Source organism: Perca fluviatilis, chromosome 11 (assembly GCF_010015445.1).
Source record: "Perca fluviatilis chromosome 11, GENO_Pfluv_1.0, whole genome shotgun sequence".
NCBI lineage: Eukaryota > Metazoa > Chordata > Actinopteri > Perciformes > Percidae > Perca > Perca fluviatilis.
The window spans coordinates 27,309,969-27,328,992 of record NC_053122.1 but is presented as its reverse complement, the minus strand read 5'-3'; the positions used below and the strand labels follow the sequence as shown (position 1 = coordinate 27,328,992).

The 19,024-nt window shown below is 42.6% G+C and overlaps 2 protein-coding genes across 2 annotated transcripts; one reads left to right on the top strand and one right to left on the bottom strand.

Moving 5' to 3' along the window:
* Positions 1-141: 141 nt before the first annotated feature.
* Positions 142-10,664, bottom strand: cactin. The gene is made up of 10 exons (XM_039815152.1): positions 10,336-10,664; positions 8,831-9,470; positions 8,572-8,667; positions 8,323-8,468; positions 7,285-7,447; positions 6,216-6,330; positions 4,795-4,987; positions 4,564-4,686; positions 2,131-2,465; positions 142-850 (listed from the first exon to the last, which is right to left on the bottom strand). Exons 1-10 carry the CDS (start codon positions 10,635-10,637, stop codon positions 360-362), a joined length of 2,604 nt encoding a protein of 867 aa, XP_039671086.1. The 5' UTR covers positions 10,638-10,664; the 3' UTR covers positions 142-359.
* A 733-nt stretch (positions 10,665-11,397) lies between these two features.
* Positions 11,398-18,688, top strand: LOC120567993 (ubiquitin-conjugating enzyme E2 R1-like). The gene is made up of 5 exons (XM_039815154.1): positions 11,398-12,306; positions 12,569-12,655; positions 12,799-12,896; positions 16,324-16,458; positions 16,582-18,688. Exons 1-5 carry the CDS (start codon positions 12,121-12,123, stop codon positions 16,790-16,792), a joined length of 717 nt encoding a protein of 238 aa, XP_039671088.1. The 5' UTR covers positions 11,398-12,120; the 3' UTR covers positions 16,793-18,688.
* Positions 18,689-19,024: the final 336 nt, after the last annotated feature.

Sequence of the window (19,024 nt, the reverse complement as noted above, 5' to 3'; positions counted from 1 at the left end):
TCCTTTTCTGAACACTGACCAAGTTTCAGATGTTCAATGTTTTAACTGTGGAACTCAAAAATAACAGGTTGCATTTAATGTTACAAATTGCTGTTTACAACAGAGAGTCATTAACCAGTGGCAACTTGTAAAGAGTAAAAATGAGAAAAAAAAAAAACTTTAATGTGTAATTTTCAGATTACATTACAATTAACTTTGTCAGACAACAGTACAGTGATTTTTGTTGCTTTAACAAACTGCTTTTTGGTGAGAGAGAGCAGCTAACAAAAACACAATACAACAAAAGCAAAATGACTGCACAGCCTATATAAAATAAAAGGCCCGTGACTGAGGTTTTGGTCCATCCTGGTGTGGGGCTTCTATCTCCTGTAGCGGTACCTCTTGAAGTGGAACCACAGCTGGAAGATCCCGTTGGCGAACTGACAGCGGAAGCCGTGTCGGTGGGAGTACTCCCACTCCCTGTTTACAATCTTAAAGGCGATGTCCTCGTACGGGGGGCCAGCGTGGAACCTTAAGATCCCAAAGTCCTTGTTGTCGGGACTGGGCTCGAGGAAGTACTGCGGGGTGGAGCGCTTTTCGATCAGGTCCGGGTAGAAGATGTTGAACTTGTAACCCTGGACGATCTTGGGCGGAGGGTTGTCGAAGTCGTAATGGGTCTGGTTGTATTTGTTCCACTCGAAGCCCGTGTGGACCCTGTTGAAGAAGCGAGGTTTCCTGGGACGGTATTTGTCCGCCCAGAGGTACATCTTCCCCGTGACGGGAAACTCCACGCTGAACTGGGCCTCGTCGTTGCCCATGCCCTCTTTGGCGCGACGTACAAAGGCGTCCTCTGCGCTCTCGTTGGCATCACCTGTTCGAGAAGAAGAAGAAACAGTGAGCGACTTGTACGGGTGGGGGAAAAAAAAAAAAAATCAATACAGCATAGTATCGCGATATATTTCTGTGGCAATACTGTATCGATACACAGATGCAAAGTATCGATACATTATTAGATATGTGTTTGTGTGTCAGTTTGTCTGCTTGACAATCTGATTCTGCAGCAACAAAATTTAAGTGAGATGAACAAACAGAGAAATGTATCTCTTTAGATAAAACAGATGTTGACAAAATTTCCTTTTGGGGACATAATTTGAAATTGGGAAAATTTTGAAGTTGGGGGGAAAAAAGGTAATAAATTGCGATTAATAGAAGAATATTGCAATAGGTTTAAAATCGCAATAATATCGTATCGTGACATAAGTATCGTGACGATATCATATCGTGAGACCTCTGGTGATTCCCACCCCTAGCGACTTGAAGGAGAAAACGATACATATAACCTCACATATTCAACAACGCAAAATTGGTTTCAAAAACCAAGTTCAACCGCTTGAAATTGACCCTGCAGAGGACTGGTGTTGTTTCCCCACAGTGCAAAGTCTGAGCACTTAACATTCCTTTACGGTTTCTTTTTTATACAAAACTGGATTTTTCACGATTTTTCTCCTACCCTGGCTACGTGATTTATCTTCCGCAGGCACTAGTTTTTCTGTTCGTGACTCTTGATTTGGAAGCTTTTAGTCAGTCCCTCCAGAAAAACGCGATTATGCGATCGCATAATTCAATGCATAATCAGCCAAAGTCTTCATATTTATGCTGGGGCCGCATTTTTTCTCAAATACGGCGCACTTTCGCCGCATAAATTGCCGATTTCCGCGCAAAATATGCGGGGCTTGCATGATTTCATGATCCCCGCATTTTCGTTGCAAAAAAGTCACATCTATCTTAGAAGAAGTTGAAAAAAAATAAATAAAAAAAAAACACACAAGAGCAGCCATTTTTCCCTGTTGCCATGGGAACGTTATGAAATGACGTAATTACGCGACGTGAACATCATCGAAAAGCAGGGTGTTGGGGGGGGGGGGGAATCACTTTTTTTTCTTTCATCAAACCGCAGTTTTTGCAAGTTTCCACAATTTCATTGCATAAAATTGCATAAATATCCCGCATATTCCATCGCATTTTTTACGAAAACGTGCCGCATAATCAAGGATTTTTGCCCGCAACAATCACAAAAGAACTGCATTTTTCTGGAAGGACTGTTTAGTGTGACTTTTCGCAGCGTGCCTGTGTGGGTTTCTGAGCTCCTACCGGTGACTTGCAGCTGTCTGCGTGCTAACTGCAGCCTGTGCGTGTCCTCTTCCGGCGTGATGGTGTGCGAGTCCAGCGGCAGCTCCGAGGACGTGAGCAGCGCGGGACTGTAGCGGCCAGAGTCGTACTCCGCCTGGCTCTGCTGGATCAAATCCTCCTCGGTCAGCACGGCCTCCACCACCTCGCCCTCCTTCTCCTCGTTCTTCTTGTCCCCCTTCTCTCCTCCATCCTCATCTGGGTTTCCTGCCGTGGAGGTTGATGGACCTGCCTCCTCTTCATCCTCTTCTCTGTTCTTATTTCTTGTGGATGGACCAGGCTCCTCCGTTGTGGTTCCCCTTTTTTATTTTTTGAAAACACAGAAGTGAGAATTAACATAGTATGAAGTGAGAGTATGAAGTGAGAGTTGAGCCTCAGGTGACAGTATGCACAGTAACTGTCTGAGCCTTCACACTGTTTCCTTTAGGCTTGGTTTTAGCAGTGGGGGCAGGTCTGTCCGAACAACAATAGCTGCTTTCCGACCAAGTAGTTACAGGAACGTAGTTATAGGAAAAGTCCACTTCTAAGCAGATCTACCAACTACTCTCCCCCAAAACCGTTTTTTTCCATTTGCATTCGCATTGGCCAATTGGCCATATGGACTATAGGAGGGGTAAGGGAGGGATGCAAGCAAGGCAACGGTCTATCTATAGCGTTAAAATCAGAAAACACCAAAAAAAGTATGAACTAAATACTAAATCTAATGTATATAGCATATTTGTCATAATTTAAACAAGTCTCCCGAAGAGAAACGTGTATCTCTCTCTCCCTCTCTCTGCTGTGTGTGTGTGAGTGAGTGAGAGAGACAGACAGACAGACAGACAGAGACCGAGAGAGAGACAGCCCGGTCAGCGAGGTTGTCAAGCCCGCAGGGCACGCTTGTGGAGTTTGACTCCGAATAGACAGTTAACCACAGGTTCCCGTTAATCTTATGATGGACATGTGTTGTGATATGTAAACAAACAAACCGTCAACGGCGAAATAAAAGCCTCTTTATTTACGAGAGCGGTCTGAGAGACCTCCAGCTTACAGCGGGGTCTCTGAGCGCGACTGGCCGAGCGACGAGCTAGCGGCCGGGGCAGGCGCCTGCCGGCTGTCGCCTCGCTTCGTGGAGCTTCTCAACTCCGAAAACATCAATTTTCGCAAGACTGCCTATATTCGAAATCTAAACAGTTCATTTCTCGCCTAAAACGTTGTCAGAAGTGAATTTAGTGATGAATAAGATGGCGAAAACTGTTAAAATTGTCCCGTTGTTAGTCTGTCTGTACGGGAAACCCGACCCTCGTTGACCTAAGTCCCTATGCTGAAAATGGAACAGCAAAAAGACCGTGCCCTGAAGTAGGAGCTGAAAGAGTTACAGGAACTGCAGCCAGAGGAACTTAAAAATCCCCAAATTGGTCTAGTCACAACACGAAAAAAAAAAAAAAGGGTTCTAGGAATTTTATGTTCTAGGAAATGCAAAAATCCCTCCGGTCGGAAAGCGGCTAATAACCTCTGAATAATTCTACTAGTTGTTAAAGCGCCCATATTATGCTCATTTTCAGGTTCATAACTGTATTTTAAGGTTGTACCAGAATAGGTTAACATGGTTTAATTTTCAAAAAACACCATATTTTTGTTGTACTGCAAAGCTCTCTCTCACTGCTGTAGATCCTATTTTCACCTGGTTTCTGTTTTAGCTACAGAGTGAGACCTCTTTTCATCTTCTTCTTCTGTACTATCTTTGATTGCACTCGCACATGCGCAGTAGTTCAGATGTAGATCATGGCAGCTAGCTAACTCTAGAGACAGTAAAAGAAAGCTGTTTCTCCAACTTTGGTCAGTTACAAGGCAGGATTAGCTGGGAGACTTCTAAATGAGGGCGCACATGTAAGTAGTTCTTTTGTAGATTATGGTGAGCTTTGCTATTGAGAACGACGTAGCATGCTAGCGTTAGCGTTAGCCGGCTAACGCTAGCATTAGCCGGCTAACGCTAACGCTATGAGCTAACGGTTGTGGTTAGCCAGCTCATTTCGGACTGTGACGTCACTGAGACTGAAAGCAGGACACATTCAGAAACCGTATCTCACTCAAAACAGCATGGATGGATTTTTTTCAAAGTCTGTATGTGTGTGGAAGCACCAGAGACACAAAAGAACACCCCAAATCCCAGAAAAAGTGTTTTTTTCATAATATGGGCACTTTAAATTGCAACGTGAGCGGCAGCCAACGTTGGCAGGATCATTTAAAAGGCAACTGCATTTTTTTTGTACAGCCCTATCTCTGATACCGTGGTGGCAGAAATGTTGCCGTGGTGGGCCGCCACTACAAAATCAACAGAGAGGAAACACTGCTTCACGTCGCCACGTGTTTTTTTTAGGATGTGTATGGTGTGTGTGTGGTTTCGAGGGAACTTACTCATCATCCTCGCTCCTCGGCTCGTCTTTGATGATGGGGAACAGAGGTTCACTTTCCACTCCTTGTTCCTGTTTCAGCTTGAACAGCTTCTGACGCAGCACGTCCTGGTGTCGCTCTCTCAACCTGGGGACGTACAATTTTCAGTTTGACGCTGTCCGCCAGAGAAATCACGAGCCATCCGGTGGAACTATTACAACAGCGAAAAAAGAAAAAAACAAAACACACTGGTACCTTGCTCTGGCCATGTAGACTCTGACTTGCTGCAGCAGACTCTCCCAGTAACCGATATCGAGATTGGATCCTCCAGCCCGAATCTTGGTCTCAATGTTCAGGTGCAGCGCCTGCAGCTGGCTGTACGTCTTTCCTTTGAACACCGTCTGGACATCAATGGTCACAGCTGTGTTGATGCCCTCGCGACGATCACCTGAGAATGAAAAAGATCGCATTTGCAACGTGACATCACGACTTTGCGTAAACAAAACGTGTTATCTGTACGCATTTTGAGCTACCCGCGTGTATGTCTACGCCGTAGTGAGAATGGGGACATACGTCGTGGTAGCTCGCGGTCACGTGACGATTTGGGAGGTGTCTGAGCATAGACGGTATATAAACTGGACCAACAGATCCCGTTGCTCTGGACGGAGACCAGTGAAGGATATTAGAAGCACTTTTCCGGTGAGCGCTAGCGTTACTGCGCAGCCTCCAACTGACAGAGACAATGTAAATGTGACGTGAGCAACGTGTCTGAAAGTTGTAAGTCTTCTGGTAGCTGTGCCAAGAGAAATCGCAATCATTCCCAATCTTGCAGAGACGGAGAGTGTAGGTATATGTAAGGAGATAACATGGGCACAGGCTAATTATTGCTAACTAAAATGCTAGTTTACATTAGTAATTAAACCTAAATAGCTCATGTAAGTCGAAACTGCCTGCAAGCCTGTACGATACGCTATTTCCTCTATGGGACACAATTGTTAGCCTATTTTTTACAAAAACGTCTGCTACGGAGCCATAACGTGAGATACAAGGTAATGGAGCCTTTTATACATTGTCGTGTTTCTTTAGAAATAAACAATGGACAAATAGAGTCTTTAAACGCTTCAGATGTAAAGTTATTCACTGTCCAAGTGACGTTAAAATGAATGGCAGTCAATGGAATGCTAACGGGAGGTGATACTGTTGTAGCATCAAAATGGCGCCATAGGAGGTTCGAGTTCTGAAGCGAACCTTACCCCCCTTGTGTCTGAGACCGGCCACCATTTTGGGATCCTACGCTATCGGTTGCCAGGGGCAACAGTGTAAGAGCGACACAGAGACAGAGCAGGAAAGACAGCTCAACTCGACCAACCTCCCTACGCGGATTTTCGGCCTTTCATACTACTCACTACGGTGTAAATTGACACGCAATCGCAAGGTAATGCAAGTCAATGGAGGCCAAAACACGGCAAAATGGAATACGAATTGCCGTGTCATACATACGCCATTTCATCATGAGATCAGTCTGGCATTTGAAAGATAAAAAAGGGAAGAAAAAAATGTTGCATGTTGCACATACAGTTTGGAAGACAACTACAAGTTGAATTATTATTAGCCAGACGAGCACTGGTGCAAATGTAACTTCACGTGGAAAACAAAGCAGGGGGAAATGAGAGTACCTGGTCCTTTCCCAGAGGCCTCGAGCTTTCTCAGTTTGCTGATCTCGTCCTCGGTGATGGTCGTCATGTCTCTCCAGAAGTCCACGTTCTTCCCTTGCTCCAACTCCATGTACACCTAGCAGCGCAACAACACTCAGTCAACCATATGCAGGTGGAGCTCTTATGAGGAATAATAGTTGTGAAGCAACCGTTACCACGTGGCATATGTCACGTTTAGGGTCTTGCATGAGAGAAATCATTCAGTTTACAATTTTGGGCTGGGTGATCATTCCAGATCAATGTCTGCATATGACTGTTTTGTGACACATTTTGTATTCACACATCATTATTCACCTATTTCATGCCTAAGTGAATAAGTGCAATTTAACTGGATAAAAAAGTGTGGCAATTCAATTACTTTTATTTATTTGGAGATTTGGTGCTCTTAAAAGGTCCCATGGCATGAAAATGTCTCCTCAATAGCTACAGACACAGAAATGGCACATACTAAGGAAAGCTCATTGTGGGACTGGCTCTAGTGGCTGTAATTCTGCACCAAGGCTGAATTTCGGGGAAAAGACTTCAAATACAGTATTAGGGGACCACTAAGGCCTATATAAAAGCATCCAAAAAAGCAGCATGTCATGGGACCTTTAAAGAAAAAGACAACGGCAGTCAGATCCGAATCGGGGACACTAAGATGAATCTGATGAAAGAAACAGATTGTTAGTAGGATTGTCTAATTTTTCTACCAATAACTTGTGCCAACTGAATAATTTGAATGATAGTCATAACAGAAATTCTACATACAATGGCTTTAACTTGCACAATTAATGTTGAAATTAATTCTCAACTAGACCAGACGCTAAGAAAGTGATGCAACGCCAATCACAATCTTGAATTTGTTCATTTTAACCTGACTTGTGTTTTATGTGACTTGATATTAAGAGTTAAAAGAGGCTGCGATCTTTAAGGTGCACTTGTTCTTGTAACTACACCTGCCCTTTAAAAGCGATCTTGTGCAATTAGAGCTATTCCAAGATCTAGAGTTGTACAACTTTTACACTGGAATGGACACATAACCACAGACCTTAATGTCCTCCAGCAGGTCGTCCATGTCAGTGACTGTCAGCCCGTTGAGAAAGGTATAAGGCTCGTGCATCTCCACGGCGAGATCGTCATCTTCTGCGCTGATGTACTTCGCCAAAAGGTCAATAGGCTTGGCGCGACCGTCACGGATTCTGATCTTAGACCTGGACACGTAATACAGAAATAAGTTGTAGGAGCCTGGAACTTAACTGACAAATAATACAGAACTGCAACAAAAATCCTCTGTGCTGTGAAAGGGGGGCACAGAATACATTTAGAGATGTACCGATTACAACTTTCTAGGCCGATTCTGATTTCCGATTTTCTTCGAGTTAGGCCAGCAGATACCGATTTTAGCCGATTCAGATTTAATTTTTTCTAACCACTTTACAGCACACACAAATATTTATTTTCGCCCTTTTCTTTAATAGAACATTTTGCACAGAACATAGAACATTTTTTGAACAGATAATGGATCACCATAAAATAGAACTATATAAATGACTCCTGGTGTGGGAAATTCACACACATCTAAAAAGGGCAATGTTAGAACCATTTCCTTCTTTTCACATCCAATATCCAACTAAAAAGATGTGATTTTGGTTTTTGGTCTCGTCCCTCCACGCCCTACTTTTTCCTGGCAGGTGTTGCATATTGCAAACTAGTTATCTTCTGCACACACGCTGAAGAATTTCCAAACAGCTGACGTGTTGCAGGTTCATTCCCGAGGTTCCCTACGTGTGCGAGAATAGCGCGGACACGCGCTTCACACCGCGGGCGGGTACGCGCGACACACGGCGGAGAAGTTGAGAGAAAGGAAAAAGAGACCGTGCTGTCGCGTCCGTGCGTCCTTGAGAACTGTAACTCGTATAACTTGTGTTGTAATGTAATTGTAGCATTGACCGGTATGAATTCGGCATATGTCAGACTGACCTGCCGGTCGCCGGTCATGGCCGAGCACGTGAAAACCGGCCAATTCCGGTCACCGGCCGGTCTTTCGGTGCTTCTCTAAATACATTCATTGTTGATGCACACTCGCCTTAGTTTGGCCTGGTGCAGATGGAAGTTGTCTTCCTGTTCAGCCCAGGTCTTGAAATGCTCTGCCTCCTTCTCTCTCTGCAGCATCTCCAGTTCCGTCTCTCGCATGGCCTTTTCTCGCTCCCTCTCCAGACGCAGCTGTTTCACCTATACACACACAAAGGTTAGTATGATTAATGAAAGGGCTGTTACATTATGCTGTCACACACACACACACAAAAAAAAAATAAAAATACCCCACAGCTCATACCTTCTGCAGCTCTCGGCGATTCTCCTCCTGAATACATTTGTTCCTGTCTTTAAGATCTTTTTCTCCCAGATGGCCAATTCCTTTCTTATCCAACGCCTGAAAAGAAATACAGTCAAAAAAAATCTTGGGTGAGTTCCAATACTCAGAGCTAGGTTATGACCGGTAACTATTCAAAAGTTCCGGCACTTCAAGCTAATTTTTTAATACAGTTTACAATAAAAACTCATCAAATGCTGTTGAAAACTGCTCTCCAATTCACCTTCTGCCATTTGAACGTGCCCAATAAGTTGTTGTCACCGAAGGGATTGTCTGCGTTGGTGTATCCCATGTACTCCTCACTCCAGCCCATCTTTTCTCTCCTTTTCTTCTCCTTTGCTTCCTTCTTTGCCAGCCTTCTGGCCCTTTTCTCTTCTGGTGTCTCCAGAGCTTTCATCATATCCCTCTGCTTTTTCTTATCCTCCTTTTCTTTGACCACACGGCCCCCACGATCCGACCCCGAGCTATCAGACGACTCGGGTGAACTGGAGTGCTGCCTACCTTTGTTTCTGTCGGGCATCTCTCTGCTGCTTCTCTCACTCCTCCCTTGTTCCCTGTCTTCACTCCTCTTCCTGCGCTCTAGGCTTTTGTCTCCGTCGTTTTTTAAATCGCTGTCTCTGCTGTTGCTCTTCCGCCTCTCTCTATCTCTATCTCTATCTCCGTCTCGCTCCCTCCTCTGTCTATCTCGGATCGGACTCCCTCTGTCAGGACTTCTCCGTCTTCTCCTTTCTCGGTCGCTGCTTCCATCATGGGAGTCGGAGCTGGACTGGGACCTTTTCCTCCTCTCTTGAGAGGTTCCTTTCCAATTCCGGTTCCTCATTTCCTTTCTCCCCCTCTTCACTTTGGCATCATCTGTATCAGAACTGAGACGGAAAAAAGCGTTTTAGTACATTTTTGCTCTTGGATGAGCAACAGTGTATTGGAGACTAAAGAAATACAAGTGTTCTTAACTCTTCAGCAAGTGCGACAGAGTGAATGTAAGCGGGCTGTAATAGGGAAAATGCAAAGAGCTGCCTTGTGTATTAGAGTTAGTAGGTTAACTCTAAACCCTGTAAAGATCCAGATGCACCAGAAGCTCCTTGACCTTGACAATTAGTGAGTGGGTTCATATATATATATACACATATACACAAGGTCTTCTTGTTTACATACCAAATCCTTGCCTACAATGTATATTGAATAAACACAAAAAAGGTTGCTGCTTTGGTGCAATAAGCAGAGCAAAGGTATCTGTAAACAGGAAAGTACTATGATGATGGTATTACAGTGCCACAGTCTGGAATCAGATAGACAGTGTTACAGAGGAACACACCCAGCTACAGTTTTTCAAACTCTGCCCACCTGTACACTTGAGCGACAGGATTTGTTTAATACTCTACTATTTCGTATGTTTTAATTGTAAATTGGAATTTTAAATTCCACCACAGTAGATTAGATTATAAAAAACGTAAACTAAAGTAAATTGAAATCCACGATGGTATGGTATACCTGTTGGAGAGCTTTAGTTGTTGAGAGGTCTAACTATAAGCATGTTAATTCGCTCCAAGTACCAAGAATACAGTGGGACACATACATAGGACACATGGGCTGGGATTTGTTTGAATTGCTATGTGAATAATTCAATTCTCGGATTACTATTATAGCAGGTCGAATCGGGCAGTAAAAAAAAATGTGTAAACGTTAAATACCCATACCAACCATCTAGCACAAGACAGGAAAAGAGTTTACCTTGATGATCGACCGCTCGACTGGCTCCTGGGACGGTTTGCTCCCCGCCTCCTGTCGCTCTCCGAGCCGCTCCGGGAGCCCGGACGGTCCCTGTGTTGAGGCCGACGTCGGTCAGGAGAGCCATCGCTGGAGTTCCTGCTGCCCGAGCGTTCCCGTCCACGGGCGGTTCTTTTCGTATCCAAAGAGCGACTGCCGCCTCTCCTTTTCTCCGGAGATCGAGACCTCACTCTGGACCTGTTTCGCCGGTCCCGGCTCCGACTTCTGGACTTGGACTGGAACCGACGTCGTGTTTTGGAATCCATCACGAACTGGCGGGTCCGAGGTGCGCTCTGTCGCGTAAATAAGAGGTAACAAAGAAAACGTAGTGATGAGATCCGAGATGGAAAAATGTTTTTTGTACAGTTTTATTATTACAAGGAAATACCAAATTCACAAGAAGTAATGGGCGAACTTCAAACCAAAATGTGGACATTTAATTAAGAACAGCATCAATATAACAAATCTAAAAAAAAACATGTATTTGTATAGGCACCTTGGACAGTTACATACTGTTGATGTTCTTTAAATAAAGTATATATATACACACACACATACACTAAAGTGTAAGGTATACTTGTGAATGTGTAAAACATTTGATGAAGTAAGTGGACATTCATGCCGGACTCTAACACACCTAACCTTATTAAAACAATGCGGTAAGTTGTTTCAAATTCTACGGGCAGCAGAAAGCCATAAAAGGGGCTTTCTACCAAAAGGCGCATATTCTAGACGTCACGAGTATAATTTGAGAAAATATAGTATAAATAAATACCACTTGTTTAATGGTTTTTATAGGACACGGGACATCTTAAATCAATTTAACAACATATAAATGTGTTATTTTGTCCAAATAATGTCAGAGTGAAAATAGGTCAAAGCTTCTTTTCAGAAACACAACAACACTCGCGTTTTCGTGACGTCAGGAAACTGGCAAATGTAGTTGTCCATATTCACTCTTAAATTAATAGTTAACACAATAATGGTAACAGCTCAACCAATACCCCTTAGTTCACATTTTATTTATATAGTCGTGTATTTTTATACGCCATTGTGTGGCTTCTTGCTCGCTTTTTTACGGTTAAAAGTCATGTTTATAGAAGCGTGGACTACAAATCCCAGACAACACAAGGCGCCGTTGCCTGTGTTGAGGGGAGACGAGACTCCTTTCAGCAACATTCTTCTTTAGCCAGTCCTTCTGTTAGGGTGATATCAGCTACAATTCTGACTTTTGTCGTTAGAGGTTTTGTTTGCTAGCATTTCAGATCAATAGTTGCGTTTTATTTTCTAATTTGACTCTCATAGGGAGTTAGAAAGTATTCACGCCACGGTAAACTCGTCTTCAGCTGGTCCGTCAGGTAGAGCTTGTTAGCTAGTTTACATTAGCCAGCAGCTACCAGTAGATTTAGCTGCGGCTTATATCCGTGGCTGCCCTGCCAGGTAACGTTAGATCATCTAAAGCTGGATGCGCTGGTCCGCCACAATGGTTTGGTCAGTTCAACAATTTCAGAGTATTGACATTAGTAAATAATTTATCTGATTTACAGACAAATCAACGCAACCTTTGTTTGACTTGTGCGCAGCCCGTCAGGTTTGGCCTGTTTCATTGTCTTCGAACATCGACAACAGACAAGTTGTTAGTTAGTGTCAGTAGGTTGTTTCGGCTAGTTAGGCTAACTTAGCCGTGTTCGCGTAAACAAACCCGTCAGCTGTCGACTCTAGATAACATTGGAAGCTACCCAGTTCAGTATGGCGCAACACGACCACTCTCATGTAGCCAGTTCACAGAAAGCACTCATGTTGGAGATGAAGAGCCTTCAGGAGGAGCCTGTCGAGGGATTCAAAATAACACTGGTGGACGAGGCTGATATGTACAACTGGGAAGTGGCCATTTTCGGACCCCCAAACACTCATTATGAAGGAGGGTATTTTAAGGTAAGAATGCACTTTTTTTTTTCCTTTTCTTTTTTTTTCATATCTGGCATGTCATTATAACATACACATATACCACAATAAGCACTTACAGGATGCATTCTTCAAATAATCAAATACAATACACAAATACTAAACACAATATGCAGTTTGCTGTACCATATAAAACAAAACTAACAATCAAGTCTGTCAGTAAAATATGCCATATAGTAAACTGTAGTAATACAGTGCACAGCCACATGTAAAGACCTGTTGTGTGTCCCAGGCTCGGATCAAGTTCCCTATTGACTACCCATACTCCCCACCTGCCTTCCGGTTCCTCACCAAGATGTGGCACCCCAACATCTATGAGGTGACGTATCACACATAGATTCTATTTTATAATATTAAATGTGACGCCTTTTCGTGCCCTTATAACAATGTTTAATTGAACATCCTTCAGTTGTTCTATGATGCATCTCCTATTGAAAGCAGTTTATTTCCTCTTGTTTTTAGAATGGAGATGTGTGTATTTCTATATTGCACCCTCCAGTGGACGACCCGCAAAGTGGAGAGCTGCCTTCAGAGAGGTGGAATCCCACCCAGAATGTCCGGTTAGCACACTCCCTCATATCTCTCTTCATATGTCTCTCCTTTCTGGGTGCCTCCCTTCTTTGTCTTCTCTCAACCACTTGAGAGAATGATTGACCTGATTCATGCCCTTATGAGACTGAAGAGTCTCTTCAGACATTGAATTCATATCTGCTTATTCAGCACCACATGTGTAATATGATCTGTTTTTGGCCAGCCCTTTACATGTTGGTTTGTTGTGCGATATTTGTAGACTTACAAAACACGTATGCATTACACCATCTGTGTAAAAAGTAAAATAATTCAACGGTTTCCTTTCAACTAAAGTGCTTTATGGTGGATATGTGTCAGATCCCCATTTTTTCCAAATAATAATTAGTAATAATTTATTAAGGACACCTACATCAGGAAATCCTCCACTGCTGCTAAAAATAAAAGCTGCACCTAAACTGAATCCACGTAGCTAACTCTTAAGGCGCTGACACACCGATCAAAAAAAATACATGACCTATTTCTCACTTAGAATGTTTTCAGAAACACGTTTCGGTGAACTACTTTCGTAAAATACGAGATTGTATTCCGAACGAGCTGCCATTATGGTCAGAAATGAAATTCGGGAAAAGCCAGACCCACGTTACGCGTTCGTCATTTCCGGTTTTCATTTTTTGGGGCGTGTCCCTACCCAATGTGAGTCGAGTGCAGATGTGAGTTGCGCATGCTCAGATTTAAACGTTTTAGCTATCTATGATTGTTTGATTGCTAACGTTAGCTCAAAACGCCATTCAAGTGACAGCCTTTGTTGTGTTTGATTGCTAACTTGTAGAGTTTGGCAGAGTGTCCTTCTCAAGCAATTTACCTCAGACTGATAAATTGACAGCTCAGACAGCAGAAAGTTAACTTGAGTTGTTGACAACATCATTAAAAGACTATCAAGATCAGCTTGTTACTGGGGGAGAAAATACACTGTAGCAAGTACACATCGTAACAGTACCCAATAACATTGCCATTTGCTTGACACGTCAAACTGACCATGACATTTTTTTTTATTTGTATCTGGGGAAAGAAACGAGGATCACTGTCAATCACAAACAACTCACAAGTCGTCCTCGTCATTGTCGCAAAGCGACGCATGCGCAACTCTCATCTGCACTCGACTCACACCGGGTAGTGACAGGGCGACAATACAGTAATACAAAACAGACAATACAATTAGCGCCGCCTGCTGTTAATGGAGCCGTATTACGTCTCGCGCATGCGCAGAACGTACGCTCAAGTCGGCGTCGCTTCGGTGTGTTCCGAGGCACTTTTTTTGACCTCGGTGAGTCCGACTGCCTTTTCTGCTGACGGTCGGCCATCGGGTTGGTGTGTCAGAGCCTTTACTCGGTCACAAACAAAATCTTTATAAATAATGTAAATATAGAGCAACTCATGGTGTGTGTGGAACAATAGGAGACATTTACAATTTTATATGAGCAAAATGACCAAGGCTTTGTTATGTTTCTTTTATAAATGAGGGGGAATTCAAAGTATAATTTCTAGTATTGGTGTGAATAAGTCACGTAGGTGATAATAACTTCACAAAGGACAGGGCTCCAGACTAACTTTTTTCACTAGGAGCACAGTGGCCCCCTACTGAAAATTTTAGGGGCGCAACCAGAAAATTTAGGGGCACACACCGTAAATCAACATGCTAACCAAATATTCACATTTCTACTAATTTCCACTGTATTACTAATAAATACTTTGATAATAGATGCAGAAATTACAATGTGCTGTTTCAAATTCAGTGTCACTTTTGAAGATGTAACATAGAAGGCACCATTGCTGTCATGACAGTAAACAAAATATTTTAAAACTATACCAGCTCTGGTCTACAACTACAATGAATTCACCTTAAAATTAAACATGTATTGTTTAGGCTATCTGAACCAATATTGGTACAGATACCTGAAATTATGGTACATTTTTTTGGTACTTTCATTATTTCAGTTGTAAAAATAATTCCAAACCTGTTTATCCTATGTACTTAGAACATTATGTTATTTTATTGTTACACTCTAAAGAAATTAAACAAAAAATAAAATAAAACCCTCCCTCTCTCCTCCCAAACCCATCCCTACAACCTATTAAATTGAATAATTATTCATTTCTTACTCACTGTAACTTGTTTAGCCTGTTGTATTTTCATCATGACCGTTGTCAATTGCTCTTTAATGTTTCATGTAAAGCACTTTGAGTTGCCTTGTTGCTGGAAGGAACTGTAGAAATAATGTTGCCTTGCCTTACAACCTCAGCCTGTCAGTCAGTCGCCAGGGCACAATTGCACACAGTTGAGCCTGCTGCTTGTCTCAGAGGAAGTGTAACGTCAACAGCACCGTGACTGTTTTTAATATCATATTGGAACAAACGCTGTCTGTGTGAAGTTTTTAAAAACTGTAACCATACTTGAAACCACTTTATCGGCATCACTCACTGTGACTTCAACAAAACAGCCGACGTAGTTTGCGCCGATCGCACCTCTGCCTGTGTGTGTGCGAGTGTGTGTGTTTGTGTCGGAGCACCGCTCTCTGTCAATTTTCAGAGAGGACAGATAAGCTTGCGCTTACGCGCTCAGGTACCGACATTTCGACATTTAACGTGTAAAAAACGGGGGCAAATTTGCTGGTCGCACTTGTGCGACTGGATGTAAAATTCAGTCGCACACTCTCAAACCATTTGGTCGCAGTCTGGAGCCCTGAAAGGAGCAAAACTAATAACTAACTACGCCCTCGGTAATAAACCTGTGATTAAATGAACACCTCTTTGAAAGTTACTGGCCATTATAAGCTTCATAAAGATAGAATATGTAGCAGAGCTGTTGTACTGGATTGCATTAGATTGTTCAGGTGTACCTAATAAAGTGTCAGAGTGTATGTTCCTGTATTCACACTACAGCTGAAATAATTAGTCAATGAATTGACTAGAATTATTAATTGATTAGAACACGTTACTTTAAACCTCCTATTTAGCATCTGTAAATGGTATATAAACATTTAGTAAATAGTTTATAGCACACTGTAATGTAGTTGTAAGCAGATATAAAAAACACAGGACAGCTGAAGACATGAAAGGGGAGGGGGGGGGATGACATGCAGCAAAGGGCCGCAGGTCGGACATCAATATTACATTTTGTATTGCTTGTTGTGCACCTTCCATTTCTTTAACGTTGTTTACCCATATTGAGGCAGATCTTAAATCATCTGACTGGGAAGCACTTGGGGTCAGCTTCTGTTGTTTTTAGATGTGCTATATGAATAAAAATGACTTGACATTTGGCAATCAAACAAATAATTCATATGTTTACATCCTGTTCAAAATGGCCCGATCACTCATTTCTGGAGGCTAGTGTTTGTGACAGTGTGCTGGGTTTAACACTGTGACTTGTCACTCCCCCTTCGTGTTCGCTTCCAGGACCATTTTGCTGAGTGTGATCTCGCTGCTGAATGAACCCAACACCTTCTCCCCCGCCAATGTGGACGCCTCCGTCATGTACCGCAAATGGAGGGACAGCAAGGGCAAGGACCGGGAATACGTCGAGATCATCAAGTGATCAGTCACAACTTCATTATCGTCGCTTACAAAAGCTTTTCTCACAAGAGTTACACCACAATTTGACGAGCGACTTTGCCGATTTGTCATCCTTAATATTCTTAAATTTCTCCCTTTTAGGAAACAGGTATTGGCCACCAAGGCGGAAGCCGAGCGCGACGGCGTGAAGGTGCCCACCACGCTGGCCGAGTACTGCGTCCGCACGCGCGCCCCGGCCCCCGACGAAGGCTCCGACCTCTTCTACGACTATTACTATGACGACGACGACGTGGAGGGCGAGGACGGCGACTGCTGCTACGATGAAGACGACTCGGGCAACGAGGAGTCGTGACATGCTTTTTTTTTTTTTTTGACCGCATCCCCAATCTAGCTGACAAACGCTAGCCGTTGTTCAGTCTGGGTCGCCAGAAATTCTTGGTTTGGAAGCTTTCCCACTTCTAAACCAATTGAAAAGAGCTGTTTTTTTGTTTTTCTTTTCCTGAGCCTCTGAATGATTTTCAGAGGCCAAAATCGACGCACTGTTGTGTAAGGGTCAGACCTGGTAAAAATTTGCACCAGCACAAAAGTCACCAGTTTCATCAGTGCAGACGTTATTATTTCATTATCACCTAAAACCTTACTTTGAGAGAATATTACTTAATTCCTTTTGAGTTGGTCAGTCCCCTGTATGATAATAGTATTGCGGGGTTAGTGCCACTTTTACCAATAGCAACATTTGCACTGGTGCAAACCCTTCCAAACTTTGCTCAGCCTCTCTCTTGCATATCTTTATTTCCCTAATTGTAACTCGGTGTGGCTCACCAGTAGTCGGTCTCGGTGACTGACAGAAGATCGAGGACTTCAAGCGGCCTGTTTTTGTACTGAACAATCGACCGCCAATCCATTAAATCAGACATTTCCAAGTTTTCGCAATCGGTCTCGCTTCGATATGACGGGATGTCGCAGGACGTCGCAAAGTTCTTGTGCATGCCAGAACGTCGTTGGAAGCTTTTTTTTTTTTTTTTTGGTCCCTTTTTACTGATGGGCTGTTTACCTTCATCATGATCTGTTTTTAGCTCGCTGAGAAGAAAGACTTCTGTTGACTGAGATCCCAGAGAACTTTTCTATCTGGAGGGACCGACTGGCAAGCTGAGTCAGCGGGTCAAATCCTCACGTGAACCGTTTTGGTAACCAGAAATTGATATTTTGCCGTGTTTCCTCTGGTTACTGTTGGATGTGTTTTCTCTTGTCGTTTTGAGTGTGGGGTTATGTTATTTGAAGTAGCTCAGATATAAGAGTGTGTAGAGGTGTGTTTTTCCGAGTTGTATTTCTCCTCAGGTGTGCTCTCTGAGAGGCCTGGCGGAGCCAAAGACGTAAAGCAGCGTGAAGAAAGCCCAAAACCTTTTTCTGACTGTTTGTTGTAATCTTGTCTTTGTTTGCTTATTTGCAGGCTTTGTTATTTTAGTCTCTTTCTTTGGCTAGAAAAATTATGCTTGCAATATTTTGCTTGAGAATGATTTTACGTGATGCGATTATTAGGGTTGATTTGTCAAAAAAAAAAAAAAAGCTTCTGTAGGAAAAGTGTCTGTCAAAAGGTGTTGTTGCAGTATCGGTCGGGATTATCAAAGTTGTTCCGCCCCGGAAGTAGAGAACAAGGCCGCCATGTTATATTTTCATTTCTATTGTTTGTGTCAGGGGAGAGTAGATGGGTTTTGATATCATTTTTTTTTTTTTTTTTTAAGAGTTCATGGGTCTGTTCTGTGTATTTTTGCATTAGCAATATTGATTGTTTAATTTACTTAAATTAGGACTTCATACTGAATTTCTCAGGATAATGAATGACATATGACAGAACAATTAAGACAAGCAACCAGGGTACAAAATTAGCACCATCCACCAGCCAAATGCTGGTAAAATATGCAAGTGGCTGGTAGCTTTGCTTCACTCACCAGCCAACAATAGTTTTCTATTGAGTGGCTGGTAAGATTTCAACCTTTACTAGCCATTTGGCCAGTGGACAAACAAAAGGAAATTTTGCACTCTGCAAGCAACTATTTTCCTCCAGAGTATTTTTTTTTTGTTTGTTATTTTTTTTTTTTTCAGAGTTGGTTGACAGCCTCAACGGGAACCATAACTGATATGCACATGTAGCTGTATGGATGGTCACCATATTGTTTTACTTACCTGTTTATTTTTTATTTTTCGGCTATATTTAAAACTGAATAATAAAGATTTATTGGAAATAATATGCACAGTCTTGCAGTGCTTGGATTGGCTGCACTTACAATATTAACGATCTTAAAAGTAATTAAAAAAAATAGATTCACCTTTGATTTCATTAAATATCGGGTATTATCTTCACAGCTCTAAGTAACAGCCTTCGGAGTGAAGACTTATTTGACACCCTGAAGATGCCATGACCAAACAGTTGTACGCTTTGGTTCTTTTGCCTAATATAAATCTTCACAGACTTTAATTGACTTTACCAAGAAAGTACAAAAGCTCAAAATGCTGCATGGGGATGGGGGGGGGGGTTGTATTTCCCAAAAAGTTTAAGCAATCGCTGTTTCCATTAGTGATTTTG